General features: G+C 45.6%; 2 protein-coding genes across 48 annotated transcripts in view; one reads left to right on the plus strand and one right to left on the minus strand.

Moving 5' to 3' along the window:
* Window positions 1-25,727, minus strand: part of Dap3 (death associated protein 3) — a 28,013-nt gene extending 2,286 nt beyond the window's left edge. For 3 of the 38 annotated variants that reach the window (XR_015661339.1, XR_015661340.1, XM_087619635.1), the window contains exons 1-11: window positions 24,391-24,494; window positions 17,645-17,698; window positions 11,297-11,401; window positions 8,811-8,912; window positions 6,652-6,760; window positions 6,256-6,348; window positions 4,633-4,763; window positions 3,640-3,720; window positions 3,402-3,560; window positions 2,340-2,437; window positions 1,975-2,034 (exon numbers count right to left, since the gene is read on the minus strand). Coding sequence is in view for 21 of the 38 variants with exons in the window: in XM_087619635.1 (XP_087475761.1) it covers window positions 1,998-2,034; window positions 2,340-2,437; window positions 3,402-3,560; window positions 3,640-3,720; window positions 4,633-4,763; window positions 6,256-6,348; window positions 6,652-6,760; window positions 8,811-8,912; window positions 11,297-11,401; window positions 17,645-17,698; window positions 24,391-24,393 (972 nt within the window). In the remaining 17 variants the exon portion in view is untranslated. 38 annotated transcript variants of the gene reach the window in all.
* The window catches only part of Ash1l (ASH1 like histone lysine methyltransferase), a 136,453-nt gene continuing 135,435 nt past the window's right edge, over window positions 24,779-25,796 (plus strand). For 3 of the 10 annotated variants that reach the window (XR_015663382.1, XR_015663381.1, XM_087623614.1), the window contains exon 1: window positions 24,779-25,117. The gene's annotated coding sequence lies outside the window, so the exon portion shown is untranslated. 10 annotated transcript variants of the gene reach the window in all.

The following is a 25,796-nucleotide window of genomic DNA, read 5'->3' on the forward strand; positions in this document are numbered from 1 at the left end:
ATCTACAGTCGACTGCGCGTGCCAGCGCACACTAGTCCCAGAGCTCGGGAGGCCAAGATGGGGGTCTCTGTGAGTATGAGGCCTGCCTGACCTACACAGGGAGTTTGTTCCAAGCCAGCCAGAGATACACAGCGAGTCCTGGTCTCAGAGTTTACACATTCATCCTGTGGCTGGGGTTTCAGCTCAGAGGTAGAGGGCTGGGCTAGCATGCACAGGACTGGGGTTTAGTTGCCAAAAATCACTAAAGCAGTAAGACTTTCTCAAACAAATCCACCAAGTAGCAAAGAAACAATTGTATCAGAGAGAAAACAAATGTTTCTATTCATGCTATTATAAATGCAACTTTGAAAAAAATTTAAAATAAGGTATTGGGGGGGGGGCTGGAGAGGTGGCTCATGGTTAAGAGAGCACTGACTGCTCTTCCAGAGGTCATGATTTCAATTCCCAGCAACCACATGGTGGCTCACAACCATCTGTAATGAGATCTGGTGCCCTCTTCTGGTGTGTCTACAGTGTACTTGTATATAATAAATAAATAAATCTAAGACATGGGTGCTGGAGAGATGGTTCAGTTTTTAGGGCACGTGCTATTGGAGAGTACCCATGTCTGAATCCTAGTACCCATATGGTAGCTCACAACTACCCATAATTCCAATTCCAAGGAACCCAACAAGCACATACACGGACTCAGACAAAACATTCATAGAGTAAAATCAAATGAATAAATCTAACGAAGGAAATTTAAGAGACATAAGGCTGGCGAAAAGCTTCAGAAGGTCAAGGCTCCTCTGTACAAGCCTGATGGCCACCGTGGGAGCCCCAGAGCCCACACAATTCCTGCAGTGTACCATGGTCGCCACACATGTGAAAGGCCCAGAAATGTTACATGAGACGGTCTCTCAGATGAGCGGTTCTCAACCCTCCTAACACTGCGACCCTTCAGTACAGTTCCTCATGTTGTGCTGACCCCAGCCACAAAATTTGTTGTTGCCACTTCATAACTGTCATTCTGCTACTGTCATGAATCCTGATGTAAACATCTGATATGCAGGACATCTGACAGGTGACCCCCAAAGGTGCTTCGAACCACAGGGTGAGAACCGCTGTTCTAGACAGAATGGTTGCTCTAAGGGAAGCAGATTTCTCCAGGTTGTGACCTTTCCCAGCAGCTCATGTGGCAAATAGGCTGTTCTGGACTTGAAGAGAGACCCGGTTTGGCTCAAGCTCAGCACAATTGCTCCTCCGTGCTGAAAACAAGCAAACAGTTGGACTTTACAACGATGAAAGTAAGACACGTGGTACACAGTCACTCGTAGACTTCACAGCAGTGTCATGACAGTGTGCTTATGCATAATTAACTGGCTACAAATCAGTTCTTAGTTCTAGATCTGGTTCTGACAATAAATTCCTGCAAGATCTTATATTTTTATTTTCAATGTTGACTGCGATTCCTGCACTCCTAGTACTTAAGCAATCGAATGAAGCAGAGTAGTTCAGAACTGAGGCAGAATGAGTGCTACATTCACATGCAGAGTGAGCTCATCATATCTTGCTGTCTTGCTTGTGCAAGCCTTAAATCCCAGCACCCAGGAGGCAGATCTCTATAAGCTCCAGGACAGCCAGGACTACACAGTGAGCTGGTGCCTCAAATAAAAAGTAAACAAATAGGGGTTGGGGATTTAGCTCAGTGGTAGAGCGCTTGCCTAGCAAGCGCAAGGCCCTGGGTTCAGTCCCCAGCTCAGAAAAAAAAAAAAAAAAAAAAAAAAAAAGAAAAAAAGTAAACAAATAAATAAAGAGCAGAGACACAAAGAGAGGCAGGCAGGCAGGCACACACGCACTCGAGCACACACACACACTAGTGCAAAGGCTCTGTCAGGAAAGAACTTCTCTGGGTTACTCTGTGTAAATGCTACGTAAGACAAATGAGCAGTAAGGACACACAGTCCCTGCAAGTCCCGAGCACAAGCCACTCACCCAGTCATTTTTCACCATTTTTCTTAGGTTGTGGACAAGGGCGAGTTCCTCCGGGGCAATCTACATGGTGTCAACAAGAGAGTGAAGAGGTTATGACTTTCCTGACTTTTTCCCTAGGAAAAATGAATTGACAATGATTTAAAGTTTTTTAACTGCTGCAATTGTAGCACCTGAATACACTTCCTTCAGAATGAGAGAGAGGGGTTTGGGGGAGGGAGAAAGGAGAGAAGCAGCAGGGAGGAGAGGTCAACTGTAGCAAGTGCGCCTTCCTCCCTTGACGTTACTGACTTCTTCACAGACCACATCCTCCCTTTGAAAACAGTCTAAGGGCCAGGAGGAAATCGGAGGTCCTCCTCCTCTCTGACCTGTGCCCTTGCTTTGCGACGCATGGTGAGGCGGGCAGGTACGGTGAGGCGGGCAGGCATGGTGAGGTGGCAGCAGCACGTGCTGGGTAGGTTTCTGTCTACAGGACACAAGCCAGGGGTGTTTGGGGACAGTTAACATTGGCAAATGCTGCCATCTTGATTGGTGGTAGATGGGGGTGAGGGGAGCATCCCACAAGGGTAGGCAGTACCATCCATGGGCAGCGGTCCTGCAATGTCTAAGAAAAACTGAACAAGCAGGGAGGAACAAGCCATTCAGGATCATCCCTCCTGGTCCTTTGCTTCAGTTCCTGTCTCCAGGTTTCAACCATGAGTTCCAACCTTGCCTTCCGTCAGTGGGCTGCTGTGAGGTGGATCTGTCTCTTTCCTTTATAAGTCACTTTGGGTCGGATGTTTTACCACAGCAATAGAAAGCCAACATCTTTGGTTTCTTGAAGCTAATTTATTGTCTCTTCCCTGCTTTTGCAGGGCTGGAGATGGAGTCTAGGCTCTTAGACACACAGTGCAACTCATGTACCATGTGGTACTTATGTGTGCAACACAGCCACGCTGCTGGCTTACACCTCGGCATTCTACTGTTGCTGTTGTTGTTTTAGTATAGAACACAGTTTATTCATGGAGAGGAGTAAGAGGGTAGTAGGGCAGAGCGGGGGAGGGGGCATAAGTAGAGAAATAGAAGATAGAGGCCGGCCATGAGCTCCTGGAGAGAAGGGGGAGGGGAATGGGGAAAGAAGAGACAAAGGGGGAAGAGGGTAAGAACCAGAGAGCAAGAGAGAACAAGAGGGAGCAAGCTATTGTTGTTTTTAAAGATTTATTCTTATGTGATGAGTGTTCTTCCTGAATGCATGCATGTGCCCATGGCAGAGGCCCTGGAGGTAGAGTGACATAGGTTGTGAATGTTCACTGGCTGCTAGAAGTGTACCTGGGTGCTCATAACCAGGCATCTATTGTTCTATCTCTATATAATTCAAAACCTTCTCTGGTTCCCAGAGAGAGCCTCAGAGCTCGCCCAGGACAGAATCAGAGAAAACAGACCATTCCTACCAAGGTTCTATCTTCTCTTTTCAGCGTGGTCCTTCCCCAGAGTGCGTTGACTCCATCCACAGCCACCAGGAGGTGAAAGAGTCCTAGGGAGCTCTGCGTCTTCAGCTCCTTCAGCACAACCCCAACAGCGTCAGTGGCGTTTCTCACTCGCGTTAGGCCCTGTGGGGAGAGGCAGGACTGTCCCTCTGCGGTCTCTGGCTAGGGCACAGTGTAACTGGTGCTTTGGTGTTTCTTGTACCTGTTCGACAACTTCTCCCAGAGGACTGCCTTTCTCAGTGCTTTCTCTCTTATTCCAAACATACTTCTCTTGAACTTTTATCTAAATGCAAGCAAACAAAATAAGAAAATAAAACAGGATGCTCGCTTAGGCCTAAGCCTTTCCAAATCAGAAAGGCATAGGGTTCAGCTGTACCACAGGAGGTACAATGTAGAAATTAGACTTCTAACCTCTTCCTGGAGCTTTGTGTGCAGGGAGGTGGGGGACGGTTTGGGGGTAAGAGTTCTTTCCTTGAGTAGTATTGACAAATATTGGCACTCACATTTTCAGAAATACATTTATTTGTATATGTGTATGTATATATGTAGGGACATCTGTGCTAGGATGCAGGTGTGGAAGTCACAGACAACCTGCCCGTCATGTGGAGGCTTGGTTTCCACCTTAGGTCAGGAGGTACAACGATAAGAGCTTCATCTGCTACACCATCTCATCAGCCAACAAGCAGTCCAGTAAGGTTTCTGTGAGCCTTTACACGCACAGTGATAAAGCCTTAGTCTAGAGCTCACTCTAAGACTAGAGTGCTGGTGCTGTGCTCTCCTGGTTGAGGCAGGACTCTAAGTTTAAGGCTAGCCTGGGGTAGTAGGTTCAGAACCAGACCAATCTACATAGCAAATGAATAAATCAAAACTGGAGTGTATAATTTTACTCTCACATTTCTGGTTTATCTGGAGGAAAACCTTTCTGTTGTGAAAGATTCAAGGTTCTCTCAGGAACAGTAAAAATCATCCCAGACTTTTATTTTACTAGTAGCCATCTCTTTGAAGATCAACAAATGCATTTCAAGTTATGAGCCCACTATGAGCCAAAAATATTAAAGGGATACAAAATGGCTTATTTCTTCCTGAGTGCAAGGCTGATTCCCTACAGTGTATCAACTCCTCAAGGTACAAAGAAGACAGACTCTTCTTTGTCACTGCAAAGGTCATCTCCCACTGAATTCCCGGAGCCAATCACCTGACCCAGAAAGCGCTCGTTGGTAGTTTTGAAATTCTTCAGCCAGGTAGAGGCCTCTAAGGGTTGGTCAAAGCGCTGTTTGTTGTAAGTGGACTGTAGCAGCTCCCCACAGTTTTTTACCCAAAGATGAGCTAAAAGTGGATAAGAAAACAAAGTAACTTGAGAAGTATACTTTTTTGTTTAAAAAAAAAAAAAAAAAAAAAGAACTCATTTCTTTCCTTTTGTACTGTGGATGTTTTGACATAAGGTGTGTTGGGTCCCCTTGTACTGGAAATGCAGATGCTGTGACCGCTGTGTCCGTGCTGTGACCCGCACCTGGGTTCTTTGCAAGAGCAGCCAGTGCTCTTACCTGTGAATCATCTTTCTATCCCTACAAATGACTTTTTAAATTAGGAGAAACATTAAAAAGAAAACAAATGAACATATTTTCTTTTGTGCAGTGGTACTGGGGACTAATCCTCTCTGTTCTTGACCTTAAACTGGACATTACAGTGTAACCAGAACATAAAATATCAAGTGGACTGCCATCACTCCTTACTGCCAACTTTTAAAAGCAAATTAGTAAATGTGGATATTTAAACTTTGAACAAAAGAGGATATATGCAAAGCACGAGGATTAAAATCTATACTGAACTGTGCGTTAATATGAAATGCACCATCCCAAGCTAATGTTGGCTACTCTCTGGCCCTGGCGGTCCTGCTGCTTCCATGGCTAGTCTCATGTAGCGATTGACCATCATGGTTCTCTTGTGCGCATCCTGCTCTCATTTTTAGCCATTCGCCCTTGGTGGTTAGCCATCACAGATCCCTGTAACCTGGTAAAATCAAAACTCTAGAGGCTTGTAACTTATCATCAGTCAGATTTATATCAATAAATTCAATTTATAACAATAAACTCAGAGTCAGTTGATATTAATATAAACGTCCCACCTAGATAAGACAAATTGTCTTGTAATTCATCTCTTATAAGATATTCAAGGGCTGGAGAGATGGCTCAGCGGTTAAGAGCACCCGACTGCTCTTCCAGAGGTCATGAGCTCAATTCCCAGCAACCACATGGTGGCTCACAACCATCTGTAAAGAGATCCGATTCTCTCTTCTGGTGTATCTGAAGACAGCTACAGTGTACTTATATATAATAAATGAATAAATCTTTAAAAAAAAAAAGATATTCAAAGCTACCTGTGGCTATTTAAAGCCATTTGGACTCTAGATCCTCTTTTTCTTTCTCCATTTTCTATCCTCTTCCTCTCTATCTCTCCTGTCTCTCAAAAACTCTCAGCCCGCCCCTCTTTTCTATTGTCCAATCACAGGCTCCAGCCTTGTCTCTCACCTGCCCTCACCTTCGTACAGACAGCAGCCCACACTGAACAACTCTAAAATGTCAAGGAAGGGTGTGGATCTGTGGGTCCTCAGAATCTTAACAGACAAGTGTCTGTTACTGGCGCTCGGGAGGCCGGGGCAGGAGTGGGCTTGTTTTATCTCACAAATTCAGAGTCAGTAAGGGCAGTACAGCATGGCCACTGTCTCCTAAGTAGTCACAGTGCTGCCCCACAGCAAGGCGACTGTCCATCAGAGAAGACAGCGACTGTCCATCAGAGAAGACAGACAGGAAGCCCTTACCATCTGGGATGTGCAGAATCAGCCAGTCACTTTTTGCACAGAAATGAACAGCATGACAGAGACTGAGGGTCTTTCCTGTCCCCTTCTCTCCATCTGAAGTGTGTGTTAAAGAAAACACCAGATACAACATGTTTCCTAGCAACAGCATTTCTTGCCTACATGTGCTGGTGCAAGTCTTCAATCACAGCACTCAGGAGAGGAAGAAGCAGGCAGATCTGGTTAAGTTTGAGGGCATCCAGGGCTACATAGCATGAGCTTGTCTCGCAAAAAACAAAACAAACAAACAAAAAACAAAAAACAAAAAACAAAAACAAAAGGTAAAGTGAGCAGCATTTCCTTTCTCAAGTGAGGGGGGGACACAAGACTTAAGAGGACCCAGGAGTGTTGAAAGGATACAGAGAAGATATCGTACAGCTGGATGAGCAAAATTGGTATTTTTCAGGTAGCCCAGAAGCTCGAGAGCTGGCTTCCTAACCATCAGACAAGCTTCACCAAAAGTCTTCACCTAAGTAAACAGCAGAAAGAAGGTAGGCATGGAACTCCTAGCCATTCTAACCACAGGCACACTAGTTGAGACCCGACAAACCAGATCTCTAAACGTATTTGTATCCCGGTCTGAGAGTCTGGGTTACATCTGAAGGTCAATCCATGCATTTAGCTAATATCTGAGGTATACTGCTTCCTATCAAGTAACATAAATAGCCAGCTTCTGATGGTTCTTTGTTTATGTTTTATTTTGTGAAAAAGGGGATGAAGTCCATCCCAGGCAAATATACCCAAGCACCCTACTATTAAGCTGGACCTCAGATCCAGGGCTGCTGCTTTTATATAAAGACCTCTTTCTCCCATGCAGACTGAGCTGATGCCCTGTCTCCACTCCGAACAAAAATTCTGATGACAATTTTGGTATGGTCTAGAAGTTAATTCCTCTCTTTTCTCTCTCTCTCTCTCTCTCTCTCTCTCTCTCTCTCTCTCTCTCTCTCTCTCTCTCTCTCGTGACAGGGTTCCTCTGTGTGCCCTGGCTGTCCTGGATCTCACTCTGTGGGCTGAGCTGGACTTGAACTCTGTCCCGAGTGCTGGGATTAAAGGGATGCACCACCACTGCCGATATTCTAATATTAGTCGGTCATCATCAGCCACCTTGCTTGCTGCTGAGCCTGACGTGCCGCGTGTGATGTCTAGAGTGACAAGGTGGGAGAGTCAATCCCCAGTTGCCCTCATAGCCACACATGATGTGGGTCAACAAAAAATAAACACATTTAGAAAAATGTCTCATCTCTAGGACCAGGTGTGGTGATAGGTACCTATTATACCAGCACTGAGGAGGCTGAGACAGGAGAATTGCTACAAACTGGAGGCCAAAATAACACAGCAGGACCCCTTTAAGGACAACAATCCCACAAGCCAAAAAAAAACAAAAACCAAAACTCAAAAACACCACCTCAAACCACCCCCCCTTCCAAAAAAAAAAAAAAAAAAAAACCCAAAAAACCGAGAGCAACAACACAAAGAAAACCAGGGGAGGGAGACCGTGCAAGTGGTGAGAACCAGAGTTTAGGCTCCAACGCTCATAAAAACATATCTGGGCACGGGAGTGCGCTTGCAGCCCTGCAGCTTATCGGTGGGGAGGTAGACGCCTGAGGTTCTGGTGCCAGCCAGGGGCTTACTAGGAAGCCCCAGGCCCCAGTCAGAGGTAAAAAGGAAGGGGTGGGGGTGAGCTGGAGAGATGCTAGTCAGTTACGAGCGCAGGCTGTTCCTCCAGAGGTACCAGCTTTGACTCCTAGCACCTAAATGGCTGCTCACAACTGTCTATAACTCCAGTTCCAGAGGATCCCACACCATTCCTAGATTCTTCTGGCACTGAAAACACGTGAGACACAGGCAGACATGAAGACAAAACACCCATGTTTAAAAGAAAAAGCCAGTAAAACATGGATGTCTCTTGAGGAAGGACACTTGGGTCTGATGAATGTACACCTACACATACTACATACACACATACATACATACACACACATACATACAATTTATTTGGAAAATCATTCCTATTTAGCTCAGAAATAATTTTTTTTTAAAGATCTCATGGAGGCAAGGATGACCTTAAAGATCTTTGTGCTGCTACTCCCAGAGTGATGGGCTGACAGGTGTGTCACCACACATGAGGTTTTGTACTTGGATCTCATACTGTATGTAGCCTAGGCTGGCCCACTACTCACCATGCAGGCCAAACTCGTCCCAAATTTGAAGCACTCCTCCTACTACTTACTGCCTCTTAAGTGCTGGGATTGCAGGTATGTGTCAGCACACCTACCTTCAAGTCACTTAGTTTAATTACCTGACTTCTGGAAACTTGCTCAGTAACTTGAGGGAAAAGGTACTGATTATAAAAGAATACTTCCCTGGTTCTGAAGTGTACTTAAGTGGCTAACAAAAGATAAATTCTAACTGTGGTAAACAAGTCCTTAGCTGACTTTTAAATCGTCTACACCTCCCATTTTAACCCTTTTCCCACACACCACACTTTGGGCAACCTGGGTCTGTTTCTGTCAGAGTACCTGCATTGCGTATCGAGGAGGCAGGCCGTGAGGAAACACCGTCTTCAGATCCTGTGGGGGGATGCTGTAGTGCTGACCCTCATGCTGCTCCCCGTGCTTAGCCTGGAAACACACGAGCAGGAACAAGAGCTCACACGTGATCCAGACTTTGAAAAGACGTGGTTATATATTGCTTGTTGTCCCAGCCCGCAAAAGCTAAAGCAGAATTATCTTGAATTGCAGGCCAGCCTAGGCTATAGAGACCTTGCACCAAAAAAACCAACAAACAAAATAAAAATCATAATAAGCCTAAAGACCTATGGCTAACAACCCCCCCCCCCCCAATCACCACCACCACCGCCATCACCTCCTCCACCTCACCACCACCGCCACCACCTCCTCCACCACTCCGAGCAGATACTGCCTGCAGAGGCCACAGCTTGGGCAAACAGTAACATCTGCTAACAGGGAAAGCACCCCTTTTCATGACATGGTCTTGCTGTGTAGCGCAGGCTGGCTTAGAACTTCTGTCTGCCTTTCTGCTGTAGCTCCTAGACTGCTGAGATTACATACGTGTGCCACCAGACCAGGGTTTTCAGTTAAAACACTGGGTGTTGGGACAGCAAGACAGTTCCAGTGAGTAAACATACCTCTTGCCAACCCTGACAACTGAGTTCAAAACATAGGACCTACAACTTGTCCTTTGATCTCTACACAACACAGGCAGAAATCCACAACTAATATCTAATATCTAATAAAGTACTGGTGACCCCAAATCCAGTCTATTACATAGTCAGTGGCCTGATGAAAATTAGTTGTTCAGCAATAACTGTTAATGGGGACAGATATGCCACCTGGATTCTTTTAAGCTATGAAGAGATGCTCCAGTCCTGTGGCAAGATCTGCATGATACTGTTTCCATGGAAACCCAAGGACCTGAAAATAGCACTGAATGACACTTTGATGACTTCATTAATTTATTTTATTTCGTTTTGCATTCTGAGAATAGGCAAATCTAAGGAGAAAGTTGAACGCGCCTGTATAAAATTCCGTTTTTGTGGAGGCCCTTTTTACACTTCTACACAGCCGCCTTAGGATGGAAGGAACGACGTTTGGGACAGCACAGAAAAAAGGCGGGTGAAGGCCTTCTGTCACGGTAAAAAGCACAGACCACACAACTGATTTTATTTATAGGAGATGGCACCGGCACTGGGCATGGGGGAAAAGTACCCAGCCTGTCAGGGTTTCAGCTCAGAAGAGGAACAGTCCTGCTGATAAGACACCAGGAGAGTTGCCTTCAAAGCAGGAAGATGGTGTCGAACTTTTGACTATGAGAAAGCAGTGCACCATCACGCATGAACAGTGTGAATACTAGTCAAGGGCTACCCCATGCACGGGGCTTAGCTTTTCCCAATCTGGATGTCGTTTACAGGAGGGCTGAGGAACCAAGGACATCGGAGGGCACTCTCAACCACAAGTCTCAAACATGCACCAAGTGCTCCTTTAAGGAAAGCGTGGCCCCACCTCAAGACATAATTCCTGAGAGACTTATCTCAGAAGGAACTGAATTTAACCAATTTGTTTGTTTTGAATTTTTAATTCAGCAAGATTCTTGGCACTAGGTGAATTCATTACTCAGATCACATTAGAAGGAAGTTGGACCAAGTTTGTACTTTACGGCACCACAGAGCAACAAGGGAAGATGTGTGTTAGAGTGCTAGCCCAGCACTCTAGATGATCTAGCGACGTCTCATCTACCTGAGTCTATGTACAGTGCAGGATATTTGATCACACTGTGAACTCCAAGATTGTGTTCATTAATGGAAAAACTGTTTTTAGTTGTAGTATAGCTCAGCCTTAGCACACAACTTTAATCCAAGAGCTTTCTGCTTGATATTATAAATTTCATTAAATAAAGTCAACCACAGGTTAAGAGGCAGAACAAGAAACTAGTTGACAGAGAGGGAACACGGGATTATTAAGAAAAAACCATAGAGAGTAAAGGAGTCAGGATAGAGAGACACACAGGAAGTAGAAGGGAAGGACATTTAGTTTGAAGACAGCATGAGAGAGGGGCATTGCTTCTGGGATGTTAGCTGAGGAGGAAGGGCAACTGGGTTCTTTCCCTGTTCTCTGAGCTAGCAGGCTTTCACCCCAGTGTCTGACTCCTGAGACCTCATTGGTAAAATCAAACAACTGAGAATTTGTTAAAAAACAATATATGTGGGCTGGAGAGATGGCTCAGCGGTTAAGAGCACCGACTGCTCTTCCAGAGGTCCTGAGTTCAATTCCCAGCAACCACATGGTGGCTTGCAACCATCTGTAAAGAGATCCGATGCCCTCTTCTGGTGTGTCTGAAGACAGCTACAGTGTACTTATACATAATAAATGAATAAATCTTTAAAAAAAAGAAACCAACATATGTAAACCAGTATCCTGATATGTAAAAGGAATGTATGGCAACACAAATTATAGTCTCTGAAACCCCACCCCCATCAACAACTTACTGGGTCACTGTCACTGGTGCGGGAAACAGCTCTCGGACGCTCAGCTGGAACCTGATTGTTCTGAGGTGCTTGGACACTCACGTGCAAAAAACATCTCGGGTCCAACTACAAAAGAAAATGTTTAGTGTTCTGGAATCATCTGCTTTTTTAATGCTTGGTGTAACACTGATGATTCAAACTATGTCTCTATCAGGGAATCATGACACTAAAATATGTTTCAGTACTATATAAAATAAAATTGATCTTTACTAACAATTCACTAAGTTCAGTCACATCATTTATCCTCTGAATCTGTTTTAGCACATATACTGCTGTGTCAGGGACTGTCTTAAAATGGAAACCAATCTATCCGCGCAGCCACTGCTAACCTAACTTTCTTTTGGAGACATGGTCTCACTACAAAGGCCAGACTGGCCAACAGCTCACAGCACTCTTGCCTCAGCTCCTCAAGTGCTAAGATTAATGTAACGGCTGGGGTCTTGGTTAGTTGCCCAGGCTGGCCTTGGGTTCTGTGCTCGGTGAGTCTCCTATCTCCACATTTGGGTATCTGGGAACACATGCGCAGCTCAGGAAATGCGTTTAATCCATGTCTACTATTATGCATGGTCTCTAACAGCACCGGAGCCTCCACTGTGAGGGTTAGTGCAATGTGCTTCAGCACAAACAAGACGGATGTGTCTGGCCTTGAACTCAGCGGTCTGGCTACCTCTGCCTCCAGAGTGCTGGGAGTAAAGGAGACAGTTATAAACACCCTTTCATTACTCTTCTCCCATTCCTTTCACTCTGTCAAGATCTGACTTGTGTCTAGCCTTGAACTCTAAAGATCTGGTTGCCTCACCTTGTTAGTGCTGGGTGTACCATGCCTGGCCTTGCTAGCTATGAGCAGCAAAATAAGAATCATGAGTGACATATCATGAGGGAATATGTAAAGTGTCCAACTAAGTGAAAACTAGTTAACTATACTCAGAAGAAACTTCTGGAATGGGGGTGAAAAATACAGATGACATTTGAGAGATATATATGAGAAAAATGCTAAGAAAATTTCTCAAATTAGTAGAGTACAAGGGTGCATGTCTATAATACTAGCACTCAGTGGGATTAGGAGTTCAAGTCCAGCTTGGGCTGTATGAGCTGCTTCCTAAAGGAAAAACTCCCTCAAGAGAGCCTAAAGACGAACTAGCCTTGCACAGACGTGAAATGGTTCCAGTTATGAGTTTAGGGTGTGAATTCAAGAGCAACAGAAGAGGAGCTGAGAGCAATGAGAGCCCAGCAGGTCAACAGCCACCTCCAGGGTGCACTGCCAGACGCACAGGACAGCGGTCAGCTGACACAAACCCCTTCTGCCAATCTGTAAGCTGACACAAACCCCTTCCGCCCCAGATTGGTTTTGGTCAGAGTGTTTAATCAGTTTAAGAAACTAACTAATACGATATCCAAGATTGACTCTAAAAATCTCTACTCTTTTCATTACCTTTTGTTTTCATTAAAAATCATTTTTTATTTTATTGTTTTAGACAGGGACTAACTCCTAGCTAGCCTAGAATGCACTGTGCAGACCAGGCTAGCCTTGAATTCACAGAAATCCACCTGTTTCTACCCCCCCCCAAATGTTTAAAAAAATACATTTATTTGTGCTTGCTTGTATGGATATGCACGGGCCAATGTACACATGTGGAAATCAAAGAACAACCCGGGAAAAGTCCTGTCTCTATCACATCGGGGTCCCAGGGATGGAACTTGGGGTATCAAGTTTGGCACCAAATTCTTTAACCGTATGAGCCATTTTGCCAACCCTCTTTTCTACATCTTATATTAAGTTTTCCCTATTTCTTTATGTATTGATTTATGTGTGCTATGAGTGGCACAGCATGTGTAGGGAAAGCAAGGACAACGTGTAGAAATTAGTTTTTCTTTCTATCACTCAAGAAGCAGGGATAGAATCTTGTTGGTGAGTCTTTGCAACAAGGGTCTTAACCTGCTTGACCACCTTCTGACCCTCTTTGCACTTAGGACTTAGTGTGTATGTCTGGGACACACTAGCATGCCTGTGCACACACACGGCCAGAAGACAGTGCTGGGCCATTGAGGTACGACTCTCCTGGACCTAGGGTTGGGTGGTGGGTGGGACACCCATACTTTTCTCTGCCCCTCTGGATGCTGGCAGTTCCACTGAGTCTCCTCTCTCGTAGATGGAATCGTGGCTGCACGTGAGATCCCAGCTCATTTTAATGTGGGTGCTGAGATCCGAGTGTGGTCCTGATGCTTGTGTAGCAACTACTCTTAGCCACCTAGCTGACTCTTCGGCCCTTCATCATTGTGTGTTGTGTTTGTCTGCATTCATGTATGTGTGGGGGCTCCAAGGACCCTCCCAAGTACATGCCAAATCTGAGCTATCAGTGGCAGATTTTAATACAAACCAACAGTACAAAGAAGTAGGTTGCTATAATTTTTAGAATGTAAGTCAGGCTTACAGCAGAGGCAGGTATTCTCCCAAAATCCAATGTCCTTTAGCCTACTGCTAGGGGGTCCTTTTCGAGTGGAAATACTTCAGTTTAAAATGAAAACCAGCTGAGAGCGGCCATTGAGCTCGTCTTCTCCTGCTGTGGCAGCCCAGGTTACAGAATAGTCTGTCTCAGGCAGAAGGAAAGAAGGACAAAGAGGAGGGGAGCTAGCTCTTCCAGAAGATCCAGGTTCACGGCCTGGCACACATGCACCTCACAACTTCCTGTAACTACAGTTCAAAGGGCTCTAACACACTCTTTTGGCCTGTGCAAGCATCAGGAGCATGTGTGTATGCAGACACCCAGGAAAGCAAAGCAGCCATATAGATTATAAGGAGAGAAGGAGGGATCAGGCAGCTGCCGTCCTGCCCCCACCATATATAAGGACATTACTGATAGCTGAGGAGGGACCCTCCCTCCTGCTCTTGCCAGCAAAGCCAAAATGCTAAACACACACAAGACTCAGGACAGCAGTCGAGCGATATACCCTCGTACTAGGAGAAGGCACCTTATCTCTTTCCACCCATCATCGTTCTTGTTTTGTTTTGAGACAAGGAAGGTCTCACTATTTATGCCTGGCTGTCTTGGCACTTGCTATATAGATCAGGCTGGCCTTAAATTTTCAAAGTTCCTGCCTCAGCATTTCAAGTGCCTGGATTTCAGGTATGTGCCACAACATCTGCCACATCTGCCACATCTGCGGGATGTCTCAGGGTAAAGATGCTTGTTGTGTAAGCTTGGTGAACTTAGTTACCATAAAGCCACAGAGAAGCAGAAGAACTGATTTCCACAGGTGCATCCCTCCATATACATCATACTCAGGAATCATAAATACATCTTTTTAAAAGTAAGAAAACTAGGGGTGGTGGCTCAGTTGTTGAGAGCACTGGCTGCTCTTCCAGAAGACCCTGGTTAATTCTGGTACCCACATGGCAGCTCACAACAATGAGTAAGTCCAGTCTCAGCTATCTATGCCCTCTTCAGGCCTCCATAGGCACCAGGAGTGCACATAGTGCACAAATATAGACACAAGCAACAACCATATACAGAGATAAAATAAACTAAAATAGTCAATGGCCACAAGGTGGTGCTATTTCTACAGTACTCGGATGACTTTAGTTTTTTCCCTTCAGTAAATAAAAAACTAACAAAATGGATTCCCTATGTCTTAAAGAGGTATCAATGAAAGCAACCTGCTAGACTGACTTCCAGGACAAACAATCCTGTGTCCAATTCCCTCGGCTTAGCTCCAGAGTGAACATAATGCAGTTCCTCAAACACTACCCATGAGGCAAATGAAAACATTTACGTGAACAAACTATACAGTTTTTAAACTGTCTTTTTTTTTTTTTTCTTTTTTTTCCGGAGCTGGGGACCGAACCCAGGGCCTTGCGCTTGCTAGCCAAGCGCTCTATCACTGAGCTAAATCCCCAACCCCCAAACTATACATTTTAATCTTTTTTTTTCTTCTTTTCTTTTTTTCGGAGCTGGGGACCGAACCCAGGGCCTTGCGCTCGCTAGGCAAGCGCTCTACCGCTGAGCTAAATCCCCAACCCCCTATACATTTTAATCTTATGTGAATGGGTATTTTGCCTGCATGTAAGACTGTGCTCCACGTGTGCCCACTGGTACCCTCAGAGGCCAACCTGGATTTGGGGTTACAGATGGTTGTGAGCCACAAGTCAGTGCTGTGGATCAATCACAGATCTTCAGGACTCGTAATGCACCCTTTTTGAGACAAGGTCTCACTATGTAATTCTGGCGGATCAGGAACTCACTATGTCAAACAAACTGGCCTTAAATTCAGGGACTTGCTGTCTCTGCCTGCGGAGATTAAAGGCATGAACCATCACACTTGGCCCTTATTTCGTTCTGTGTGTCAGTTTTATGCCTATGTATATGGAAGAGGACAGAAGAGGGCACTGGATGATCAGGAACTAGAGTTGCAGGTGGTTATGAGCCCTCATGGGTTCTAGAAACCAAACTGGAAGGCCATCTGCAAAGCAGCAAGTGCTTGTGGCCACCAAGCCAACTTTCTTGCATCAATATTGGCTTTTACTTCTTTTGTTAACTTTTTTTGTTTTGCTGCACTAAAATGGACAGAGGCTTTTTATACATCTCAGGGTAGGAGTTGGCAAAGGTAAAGGGAAAAGAGAAACAACAAACACCCCCCACCCAACCCTAAACTGTACAAGGGGAATGCTCCTTTTGTAAGGACTCTTGTTGTAATCATATGATTTGTTGCAAGTGACCCTTTCTTCTTAAGTTCTCATCCTTGAGACTTAGGTCTATAGGATTTCCTGTTCTCAGCAAACACAGGCTTGGTCATCTTCATAGGTGTTGCCTTAGTACCACATGCTCAGAATGGTCATTTCTTCATGACCTCTGAACTGTGTGCCTCTGGAGAACATAGACACCATGCCATATGTACACTGGTTAGACCACAGGCTTTGAAGTCCACCAGCCAGCATTTATGTAAGACTGACAACTTCATGGCCTGCTTTCATAGTAGGTTACTTATCCATTCTAATCTTTAGTTTCTGCAACTTTAAGACAAGGATAGTACATTGTCAGGAGGATCAAAAGAAATAAAGCATGCTGGGGGTGCTGGTGTGTACCTTTAGTCCCACCATTTGGGAGACAAAGGCAGATGGAGTTCCTTGAGTTCCAGGCCAGCTGGGGCTACACATGAGATTCTGGTTTTTGTTTTTAAATGAACAGACAATCACTAACACAACCTGTAGTATGACACCTTTGCCTACTTTGAGTCAGGGTTCTCTATATAGCTCTGGTCAGCCTTGATCCTTGTGTCTTACTCTCCCAAGTGCTTTGATTATAGAGTATTGTGATGCCACACCCAATTCAGTATGGCCTTATTTTTGTATTTGAAGAGGTCTGCCTCATTGTATGTGTGTGTGTGTGTGTGTGTGTGTGTGTGTGTGTGTGTGTGTTGTGTGGAGGCCAGAGAAAGTTGCTAGATTCCCCTCACCCTGTTCCAAGTGTCTGTGGAAGGCTCTGCTTGCTCTGTGGATGCTGGGGATTCCAATTCTGGGCCTTTGGTTTATGCAACATGCATTCTTAACTTATGAGTCATCTCTCTAGCCCCTTACCTTTTTTGGGGGTTTTGGGGGTGGTGCGGTGTGAGGCGGCGTGGGCAGAGTCTCATGTATTCCAGGCTAGATTCAAATGTGCCGTGTAGCTGAAGATGACCTTGAGTTTCTGGTCCTTCTGTCTCTACCCCCAGAGTCTGCACTACTGTTATTAGTGCTGCTGCCGCCATGTTCAGTTGATGTGGTCCTGGAAATCTAACCCAGACGTCCTGAGTCCAGTCAGTATTTGATGTCAAGTGTTTTCCTTGACTGCCTCTGCCTTACTTTACTTTCCTTCAGGGGGTTCAGTGTATGGAGTTTACCAATTTGGCTAGGCTACCCAGCTAATGAACCTCAGGGATCTATTTATATCCAGCCTACCAGCTCTGGGGTCACAGCCCATGCCGGCTTTCACTAGAGTGCTGCACCCAAGTCCCCATGCTTGAGTGGCATCACCACCACTAACTAGTCACCTTCCCGACCTCCCGGGACAGTCCATTCTCTACACGATTTCAGTTAACAAAAGGGGCAATAGTCAGCTAGCTCAAACTTACCAATCTGTAAAAACGCCAACTCCGTATCACACATTACCTCAGGCACACACTCTATCTCTGCGTGTTGCTTAGGCAGACTCCCACTTGGCAGGCCAAGCTGGCCTTGAACTCCCAATCCTTAACTTTACCTGAAAGGCTACTTGCCTTAGCCTTCTGAGAATTTTACCTGAAAATGAAGCATGTGAGTAGTCTGTGAGGACTCACCTTCTGGACCCTGGAGAAAAACCTTGTCATTCCTGTCAGCATGGTCTTTGTTCTCTTAAAAAAAAAAAAAAGACAAAGAGAAAAAAAGGTAAGCCACTATTTAATAAAAACATATGAGATATAAAAATCTGATACTATCTAGATATATGAAAATTATTTATGCATCAACAAACTGGGCAAAAGACAAGAAAAACCATTTCACTTAGGAAACAGTATGGCAGTAAGTCTAACCTCCTCACAAGTCAGGAAAATGAAACTGAAGCGTCCATAATGAGACACCAACAAAGAAGTCCCACAACAGCTGTAAACCCAAATGCCCTGGAAATCAGTCTTTACAAAGCTGAAGATGTATGAGTATCCAGCTATTCTATTCCTTCATATTACTCTAGAAAATCACATATTCATATACACTGAAAAAGGCAAGAATGTTTACAGCAGAGGAGTGAATTATTTGAAAATTGGAAAACAACAACAACAACAAACTCCAAACCTAAAATAAAATATTCACTGATTTGAGTCACAGTCAGAGAAGAGTCACAGACACAGCAGGAAATAATAAAATGGATCAACCTCATATATATATATATACAGGCCCAGCAAGGCATGGAACATCTTTAATCCCAGTAGTTCAGAAGCAGAGGCAGGTGGATCTTTCTGAGTTCAAGGCCAGATTGATCTAACAAACAAACCAAGTTCTCAGGGCTACACTGAGAAACTCTGTCTCACACAAACAACAATACTGAGTGAAAATTACTATGTCTCATTTAAGTAAACTAAATTTCGAAACCATGCACTGAGTGGTGGAAGCAGGAAGGTCAGAATTTCAAGGCCACCTTCAGCTACACAGTTTAGGGCCAGCCTGGGATAAATAACATCCTGCCCAAGGGAACCAGCCTCCGAAATGTCGCTCCTGTTTGCAGGTCACACACAGATGGCAAAACTGGACTGAAAGGCAAATGAATTATAAGAATAAGATCTAAAATAACAGTGACACTTAGGGGGAAACACTGGAAACTGGTAATCCCAACAGTAGCTAATAGGTTCATGAGTGTTTCTTTTATTATTACTTTGTGTTTGTCTGTTTGAGACAGTCTTACTATGGAGCCCTAGCTGATGGGGAACTACACAGACCATGCTGGTCTTGAACTTGTACAGATTCTCCAAACTGTCTCCTGAGTCTTGGCGTTGTTGGTGAGAGCAATCACACCAACAGATGGGTCTTTCTCTTCTGTTGGTGTAAAAAAACACCCTGTCACAAGCATTTCAGGAGACAGGGTTTAACCTGGTCTCTGGTTCCAGAGGCATACAATGGGTCGGGTGGGGTGGGGTGGGGGGAGATGTGGCAATAGACATGGGAGGCACAGTGGCAGAACAGAAAACCTTTCTGTCACAGTGCACCTATACTCCGGGGCCATCTCTGAACAATCCACTTCCTCCAGTGAGCCTCCAGCTCCTAACAATTCCACACCCTCCTCAATAAGCACCATCAACTGAGGACCAAGTGTTCAAACGAGTGAGCCTATGGAGATATTTCACAGTCAGGCCTGTTACATTAGTTTATTATTTCATACCATGAGTTTTATTATCTTTTTTTTTCTTTTTTCTTTTTTTTTGGAGCTGGGGACCGAACCCAGGGCCTTGCAAGCGCTCTACCACTGAGCTAAATTCCCAACCCCTTATTATCATTTTTTATACCACATGCTAAATTTATCCTTTTGTATGGTGGAACTATTTAATTAGAAAATTCTACTCTTTTGGTGGTGAAAAGAAATTTAAAATAAAGTATCTCCTCAAGATCCCATCAGAAGTGGGGTATAGTGGCTCATGCCACTTGTAATTCCAGCTCTTGGGATGCTGAAGCTGAAGAAGTTCTTTCTTGCATTGAGGCAAGCCTGGACTCTACAGCCGATTGTCTGCACGCAGAGCTGGGAGCTACAGAGTAAACTGTATCTATCCCATCCCAATAAACAAACAAGACTGGGCGCCCACTGTTAGTCTGAAGCACAGGCTATACGAAACCAAATACATACAACCTTTTCACTATATATATTTCCACAACAAAGTTCAATGAGTAAATTAAGGCATTTTAATAAAGGCCTAATTTAAATACATAGAATTATAGTAAAGACAGTAAGTTGCATGCAGATGGTTCCTTCCCTTCCTCCCTCCCTTCTCCCCTCTTTTGTCAGATGGGATGTCACTATATAGTTTAGGCTGGTGTCTACTTCCTGGTTTTCCTGCCTCTGAGTATAGCATTCAGACTAGTTGCTTTCAAAACTATCTTGGTGCACCTTCGCCTTTTTATTTAAAGGAAGCACTTTATATTATATCTTGTTATACCTGAATTCTTAGCATTATTATTCTCTTTTTATTTTATTTATTTATCTATTGAACACAGGGTCTCTCTGGTTGTCCATCTGCCTCTGCCCCCAGCTGGGCATGACCACGCTGGGCACCAGCATCACGACTCTTCAGTTTTGGATCTTTAAAGAGAAAGCAGTACCTGACGTAGTGTGAATATGCTACAGAGATGGTTCAGGCCCTAGGTGAGGTACAACATAAGACTTCATCAACTCCATCAGCATTCCAATATGTCAACTGCTCCCAGTTCAGATTCCTGAACCATAGTTGACTTTAACTTTTTCACTCTTAAGATTTATTTATTTTTATGTCTATGAATATTTGCGTGTGTGTGTGTGTGTGTGTGTGTGTGTGTGTGTGTGTGTACCATATTCATGCCTATGTGCTGAGACAAGAATAGGGCATTGAAACTGGAGTGATAGATAGTTGTGAGCCCTCGTGTGAGTGCTGGGAACTGAACCCAGGTCCTCTGCAAGAGCAAAAAAAGTTTTTAAGTGAGACACCTCTCCAGCTCCCCTGTTGACCTCGGGATTTGTAAACAACAAATTCTTTCACAGGTAGATTCCTGCACTTCAATGTAAAAACAAGTACCTAGCACCCGAGAGAGTAAGGACATGGAATCTCTCTCTTTTTTAAAGCATTTATTTATTATATATAAGTACACTGTCATTGTCTTCGGACAGCAGAAGGGGGCATCAGATCCCATCACAGATGGTCGTGAGCCACCATGTGGTTGCTGGGAATTGAACTCAGGACCTCTGGAAGAGTAGTCAGTGCTCTTAACTGCTGAGCCATCTCTCCAGCCCGAAATGAAATCTCTTGATGATTACTACTCCCCACCTGTGTTCCAACAGTCATTAAAGCAACAACAGTAACAAGAAAGTTGTGCAAATTTCACTTGTTACTGTGCCAATACCAGGGAATGCAATGAATGAAGTCCCCAGCATAGTCCAGAGGGCTACAAACCATCCTGGAGAGACTGCTCAGCAGGTAAGAGATCGATCTATCTATCTATCTATCTATCTATCTATCTATCTATCTATCTATCTACCTACCTACCTACCTACCTACCTACCTACCTACCTATCCATCTATCCATCTATCATCTGTAAAGTCTCACACTCATATAGACTGGTCTTAAACTCTCAGTAATCCTCCTGCCTCCCAAAGGCTGAGATTTCAAGTATGAGCTACAACACTTAGCTCCAAATTATATTTTCAATGTCATTTAAAATACCTATAAGGGAAAAAAAACTTGCAAGGACAGTCAGGTGTAGGGATGTATGCCTTTAATCCCAGCACTCTACGAGTTCAAGGCTTGCCTGTTTTTTACACAGCGAGTTCCAGGCTAAACAGTACTACACGGTGAGACCCTGTCTCAAAACAACTACGTAAGAAGAAAATTAAATCATACTGGTGAATCAAATAATTCTACAAAGACAGTTTCTGGGGCCGCAGGGACTGGGCTGGCAGTACTGGGCATCAAATCCAAGGCCTTGTGTATATTAAGCCAGCACCCAACTGTGTGGATTGAGAAAGACTGTATGGAAATTAGTGAAGATTAGTTGTTTTCATAATATCAGTTAGGGAAAAAAAAAAACAGCTTTGGGCTGAAAAAAAAAAAGACTGTTATTGAAGTTTTACTATGAAGTGCTTGTCATGCAAGTTTAATTCCTGGACGTATATCCGTTAGGCACGGCAGTAGATGCTTTATAATCTCAAGAATGGGCTAACGTGGAGACAGGAAGGTCACTGGCTAACCAAATCCAGCTTCCCTGAGTTTCAGCATGTGACTGCTTCAGAAAACAACAACAACAACAACAACAACAACAACAACAACAACAGCAACAGCAACAACCCTGGCATAGCAGCAGTGGCCTTTAAATCCAGCAATGGAGGCAGAGGCAGGGCAAATCCCTGAGTTCAGCCTGGTCTATAGAGTTCCAGGGATACCAGGGCTACACAGAGAAACCCAAAACAAACAAAACAAGAAAAACTAGTAGGATGGCTCCTGAACAATGACATTAAAGCTGACCTCTGGCACCCCAAGCCTGTGTATGCACACCCAGCACATTAAACATATTTTATGTTGCATTTTCTGCTCCTACTTCCCCAGGCTTGGTTCCTGGAAAAACAATCTTCTGTGATCCAATACCTTCTTCTGTCCTATTGGACACACACATACGCACGCACGCACGCACGATGCGAAGACATACATGGAAGCAAAACACCCATACACACAAAATAATAAAGAACTTTTACTATGAAGGCAGTGTGGTGTAGGGAAAAAGTTAGGTTCTTTTTTTTATTTTTATTTTTATTTATATGTTAGTACACTGTAGTTCTTTTCAGACACTTCAGAAGAGAGCATCCCATTACAGATGGTTGTGAGCCACCACGTGGTTGCTGGGAATTGAACTTAGGACCTCTGGAAGAGCAGTCAGTGCTCTTAACCCCTGAGCCATCTCTCCAGCCCCCAAAAGTTAGGTTCTTAAGAGACAGGAAATTAGTCTAAAGATCCAGTTACAGATGTCTTTGAACTTCAAGCTTCACTGGGAAAATGAAGAGTATCTCCATTTGCTGTTGTAAGGGTTAAACAGGAACAGTACAGTAGTCTATGAATGCTTCTCAGTCTCAAACTTTCTTTCCCCTCCCCCCCCCCCCCTTTTTTTTTTCCGGAGCTGGGGACCGAACCCAGGGCCTTGTGCTTGCTAGGCAAGTGCTCTACCACTGAGCTAAATCCCCAACCCCTCCCCTTCTTAATGCTGTTGTTCTGAGACAGGGTCTTATGGAACCCAGGCTGTACAGTGGTGGATGACCCTGAAGTTCCCATCCTCCTGCCTCTGCTTCCCAAGTGCTGAGATTATATCCTTGAGCTAGGCTAGTGCTAGTATTTAAGTATGTGACACTGATTTTAACATTTCCATTTCCTTTGAGACAGACCATGTAAAGAAGCCAGTCGGTCGGCACACAGGCAAGCACACACATACAAAGTTGCACACAGGAAGCTACTAAAGAAAGATTAGTGTAAACCTAGGTGGGTTCTATGAATCGGCTAGGGCTTGGTTAGCAAAAGTAATTTCACAGCAAGGTAATTAATGCTCATTTTCTCTTTAACTCAAAGGAAACATGAAGACAATCCCTAATGCATACAAATAGGGAAAGGTTGGGTTATTTGAAAGCCAGGTGTGGGTTCGTGCCTATAATCCAACCACTAAAGAGGCTAAGACAGGATGGCTGTCAGAGTTCCAGGCAAGCTTGGGCTAAAGAGTGGGACTGTGCCAACAAACAAACAAACAAACAAAAACACTCAAAGGACAATTAAACCCCTACTCCAAAAGAGACTTAGTATTAATTGAATGTGTTTTGGAGATAATGAGACATAGTGATATTTAAATAAAGGTAAGAATTCACAGATAAGAAAGGAAACTTAAGTAGTTCATTCCTCTAAAATTTTGCTTTGCTTTTTGTGGGAGACTAAAAATGAGCAGATCAAACGTTGGGGTTTTAACATCACATAGTTCTGAATTCATTCATTAAATGTCAACACAGAAACAAACATTAGCAGCCAATGAATGCCACAGGTCTGGTTTAACTAGCAATTTAGATGAAAAGAACACAAGCTACCAATTACACCTACAAGTCTTATCAACATCGACAACACCGTAAATGATAACAATAATACTCGGCATTTTCCCTGTGCCCAGGAGCTAATTCTATTTTACATACATGATCTCGTTATTTCAAACTCCAACCCTGAAGGCATATTTTAGGGTTAGCTAAGTTTTACAACCAACATCCCATAAATAACTTAGAAAAGTAACTTGAAGGCCTAAAAGATCAAATCCAGAAATAAAATCTAAGTGCATGGTTTAATCCTCTAACAAACTGGTTCTCAACCTGCGGGTGGCGACCCCAGGGGGTCCCATATCAGATATCCTGCACGTCAGATATTTACATTACGATTCATAACAGTAGCAAAATTACAGTTCTGAAGTTGCAACAAAAATAATTTTATGGTTGGGAGTCGCCATGTGGAACTATAAGGGTTGTTGCATTAGGAAGGCTGAGAACCACTGTTCTGACATCAGGCTGCCAGTTGAAAACCGAGCACGCACAATCTTTGAGAAGTGCACAAGGATCACACAAACACCGTAAAGGATAGGTACCCTCTGGCACTTTAACAAGGTTAAACTACGTTAACATACAAACAGATTTTCCGCCCGTTCATCCTCCAGTCTCAGGTCCGCAGCCACAGGTCTAGACGATGCCCTCTTGGAGGGTCACGAACACTGCTGCCCTCACTCCCTATCTTGGGGCAGTTCGCATACACGCTCCTTTCCCTCCTTCATCATCTCATCCCCTGTGTATTTCAGTCCCCTTACCATGAGTCCACCACTAGTACTTCTGTTTCGGTGACCCGCACACACCGCCAGCGGCTGGATCCGAGGCGCCCGTCCTGCAGCTGTGAAGCAAGCTCGGGTCGTGTGGCAGGAAGCTACCCAACGCGCAGTCGCCGCGGCTGCAACCACAGCCCAGCGGAGGGGCACCGCGCCACCCGCCCCGCGGCCGGAAGCGGGTAGCAAGCCTCGGCTTTGCGGCGGCCCGGCCCAGGAGGTCGGTGCCTAGGTTCCTTAGCTCTCTACTCAAGAGATTCCCGACCCGGTGGCAAGCCTCCTCCGCGCGGGCGTGTCCGCTTCTCCCCTGCCCCGGCAGCCGCGCGCAATGGAACGTCCCGCGGGGGGGATTGTGGGAGGTGCACGCTCTAGGGGTGGGGGCGAAGGCGGCGGCGGCGGCCGTGGCTGCCGTTGGTAGCCGTGGGGGCGGGGAAGGGAGGGAGGCTAGCCGAGGAGAAGGAGGTGGAGGAGGAGGAGGAGGTGGAGGAGGAGGAGGAGGAGGAGGAGGAGGAGGAGGCTCGGGCTCGCGCCACGGAAGGTACGCGTGAGGGCCGAGAGGGAGTCGGGAGCGCGCGAGCTGGTGCCCCGGAGCGAGCGCGTCGGTGTTGGCGGCGCGGGGCGGCCGGAGGCAGTGGTTGGAGGGCGCAGCTCGCGACCAGTCCAGACACATTCGGAAGCGTGCGGGCGGGCGTGCGCGCTGCGCGTCCGGAGTCGGGTGAGGGGGGGGGCGGCGGGGAGAGCGCGCGGAGGGAGGAGTGGGAGGCGGGGGGTGGGGGGGCACGAGGCGCCCTTCGCTCGCTCGCTCGCTCGCTCCCTCCCTCCCTAGAGCTGCCGCCGCCGCCGCCGCCGCTGCTGCTGCCGCTCCCGCCGCCATTTTGGGTTCGCTTTGCGGAGGGGGGAGACGATCCCGGTCTCGGTTGCCGGACCCGCCTTCCCTCGGTTCCCCCTTTCTGACCTAGGCCTTTGGCTTCTCCTCTTTCGCGTTTCCGCCGGTCCGCTTACCCGCTGGCCGCCTCCTGACAAGCGGGAGGGTTACGGTGTGGACCCAGAGGAGCCGAGGCACCAGGCTGCCACCCTCTCTCCCCACTTGCCTGCTCTCGGCGCTCTCGGCCTCACACGGTGAGTAGTGCGGTGTGAGCAGGCCTTTGAAGGCCCAAGTAGTCTCTCCTTGGCTACTCGTGATCCACTGTCACCCCCCGGACCTGGACCTCCGGGAGAGCGGGGTAAGGATGGGGGAGGGGAGAGCAGGGAAAGGGATCCTGAGCTTACCGGGAAGTCCCTCTAGGCGGGGTGACGGGTGTCCCTGACCAGCGGGCTCTTGGTTTGGGGGAGGGGGACGGGAAAGTAAGCGAGTGGAGGCGGAGTCGCTTGTGCCCCTGACAGGTTAGTTTGTG

This window comes from Rattus norvegicus, chromosome 2 (assembly GCF_021556685.1).
Source record: "Rattus norvegicus strain SHRSP/BbbUtx chromosome 2, alternate assembly SHRSP_T2T, whole genome shotgun sequence".
In the NCBI taxonomy this organism is placed as follows: Eukaryota; Metazoa; Chordata; class Mammalia; order Rodentia; family Muridae; genus Rattus; species Rattus norvegicus.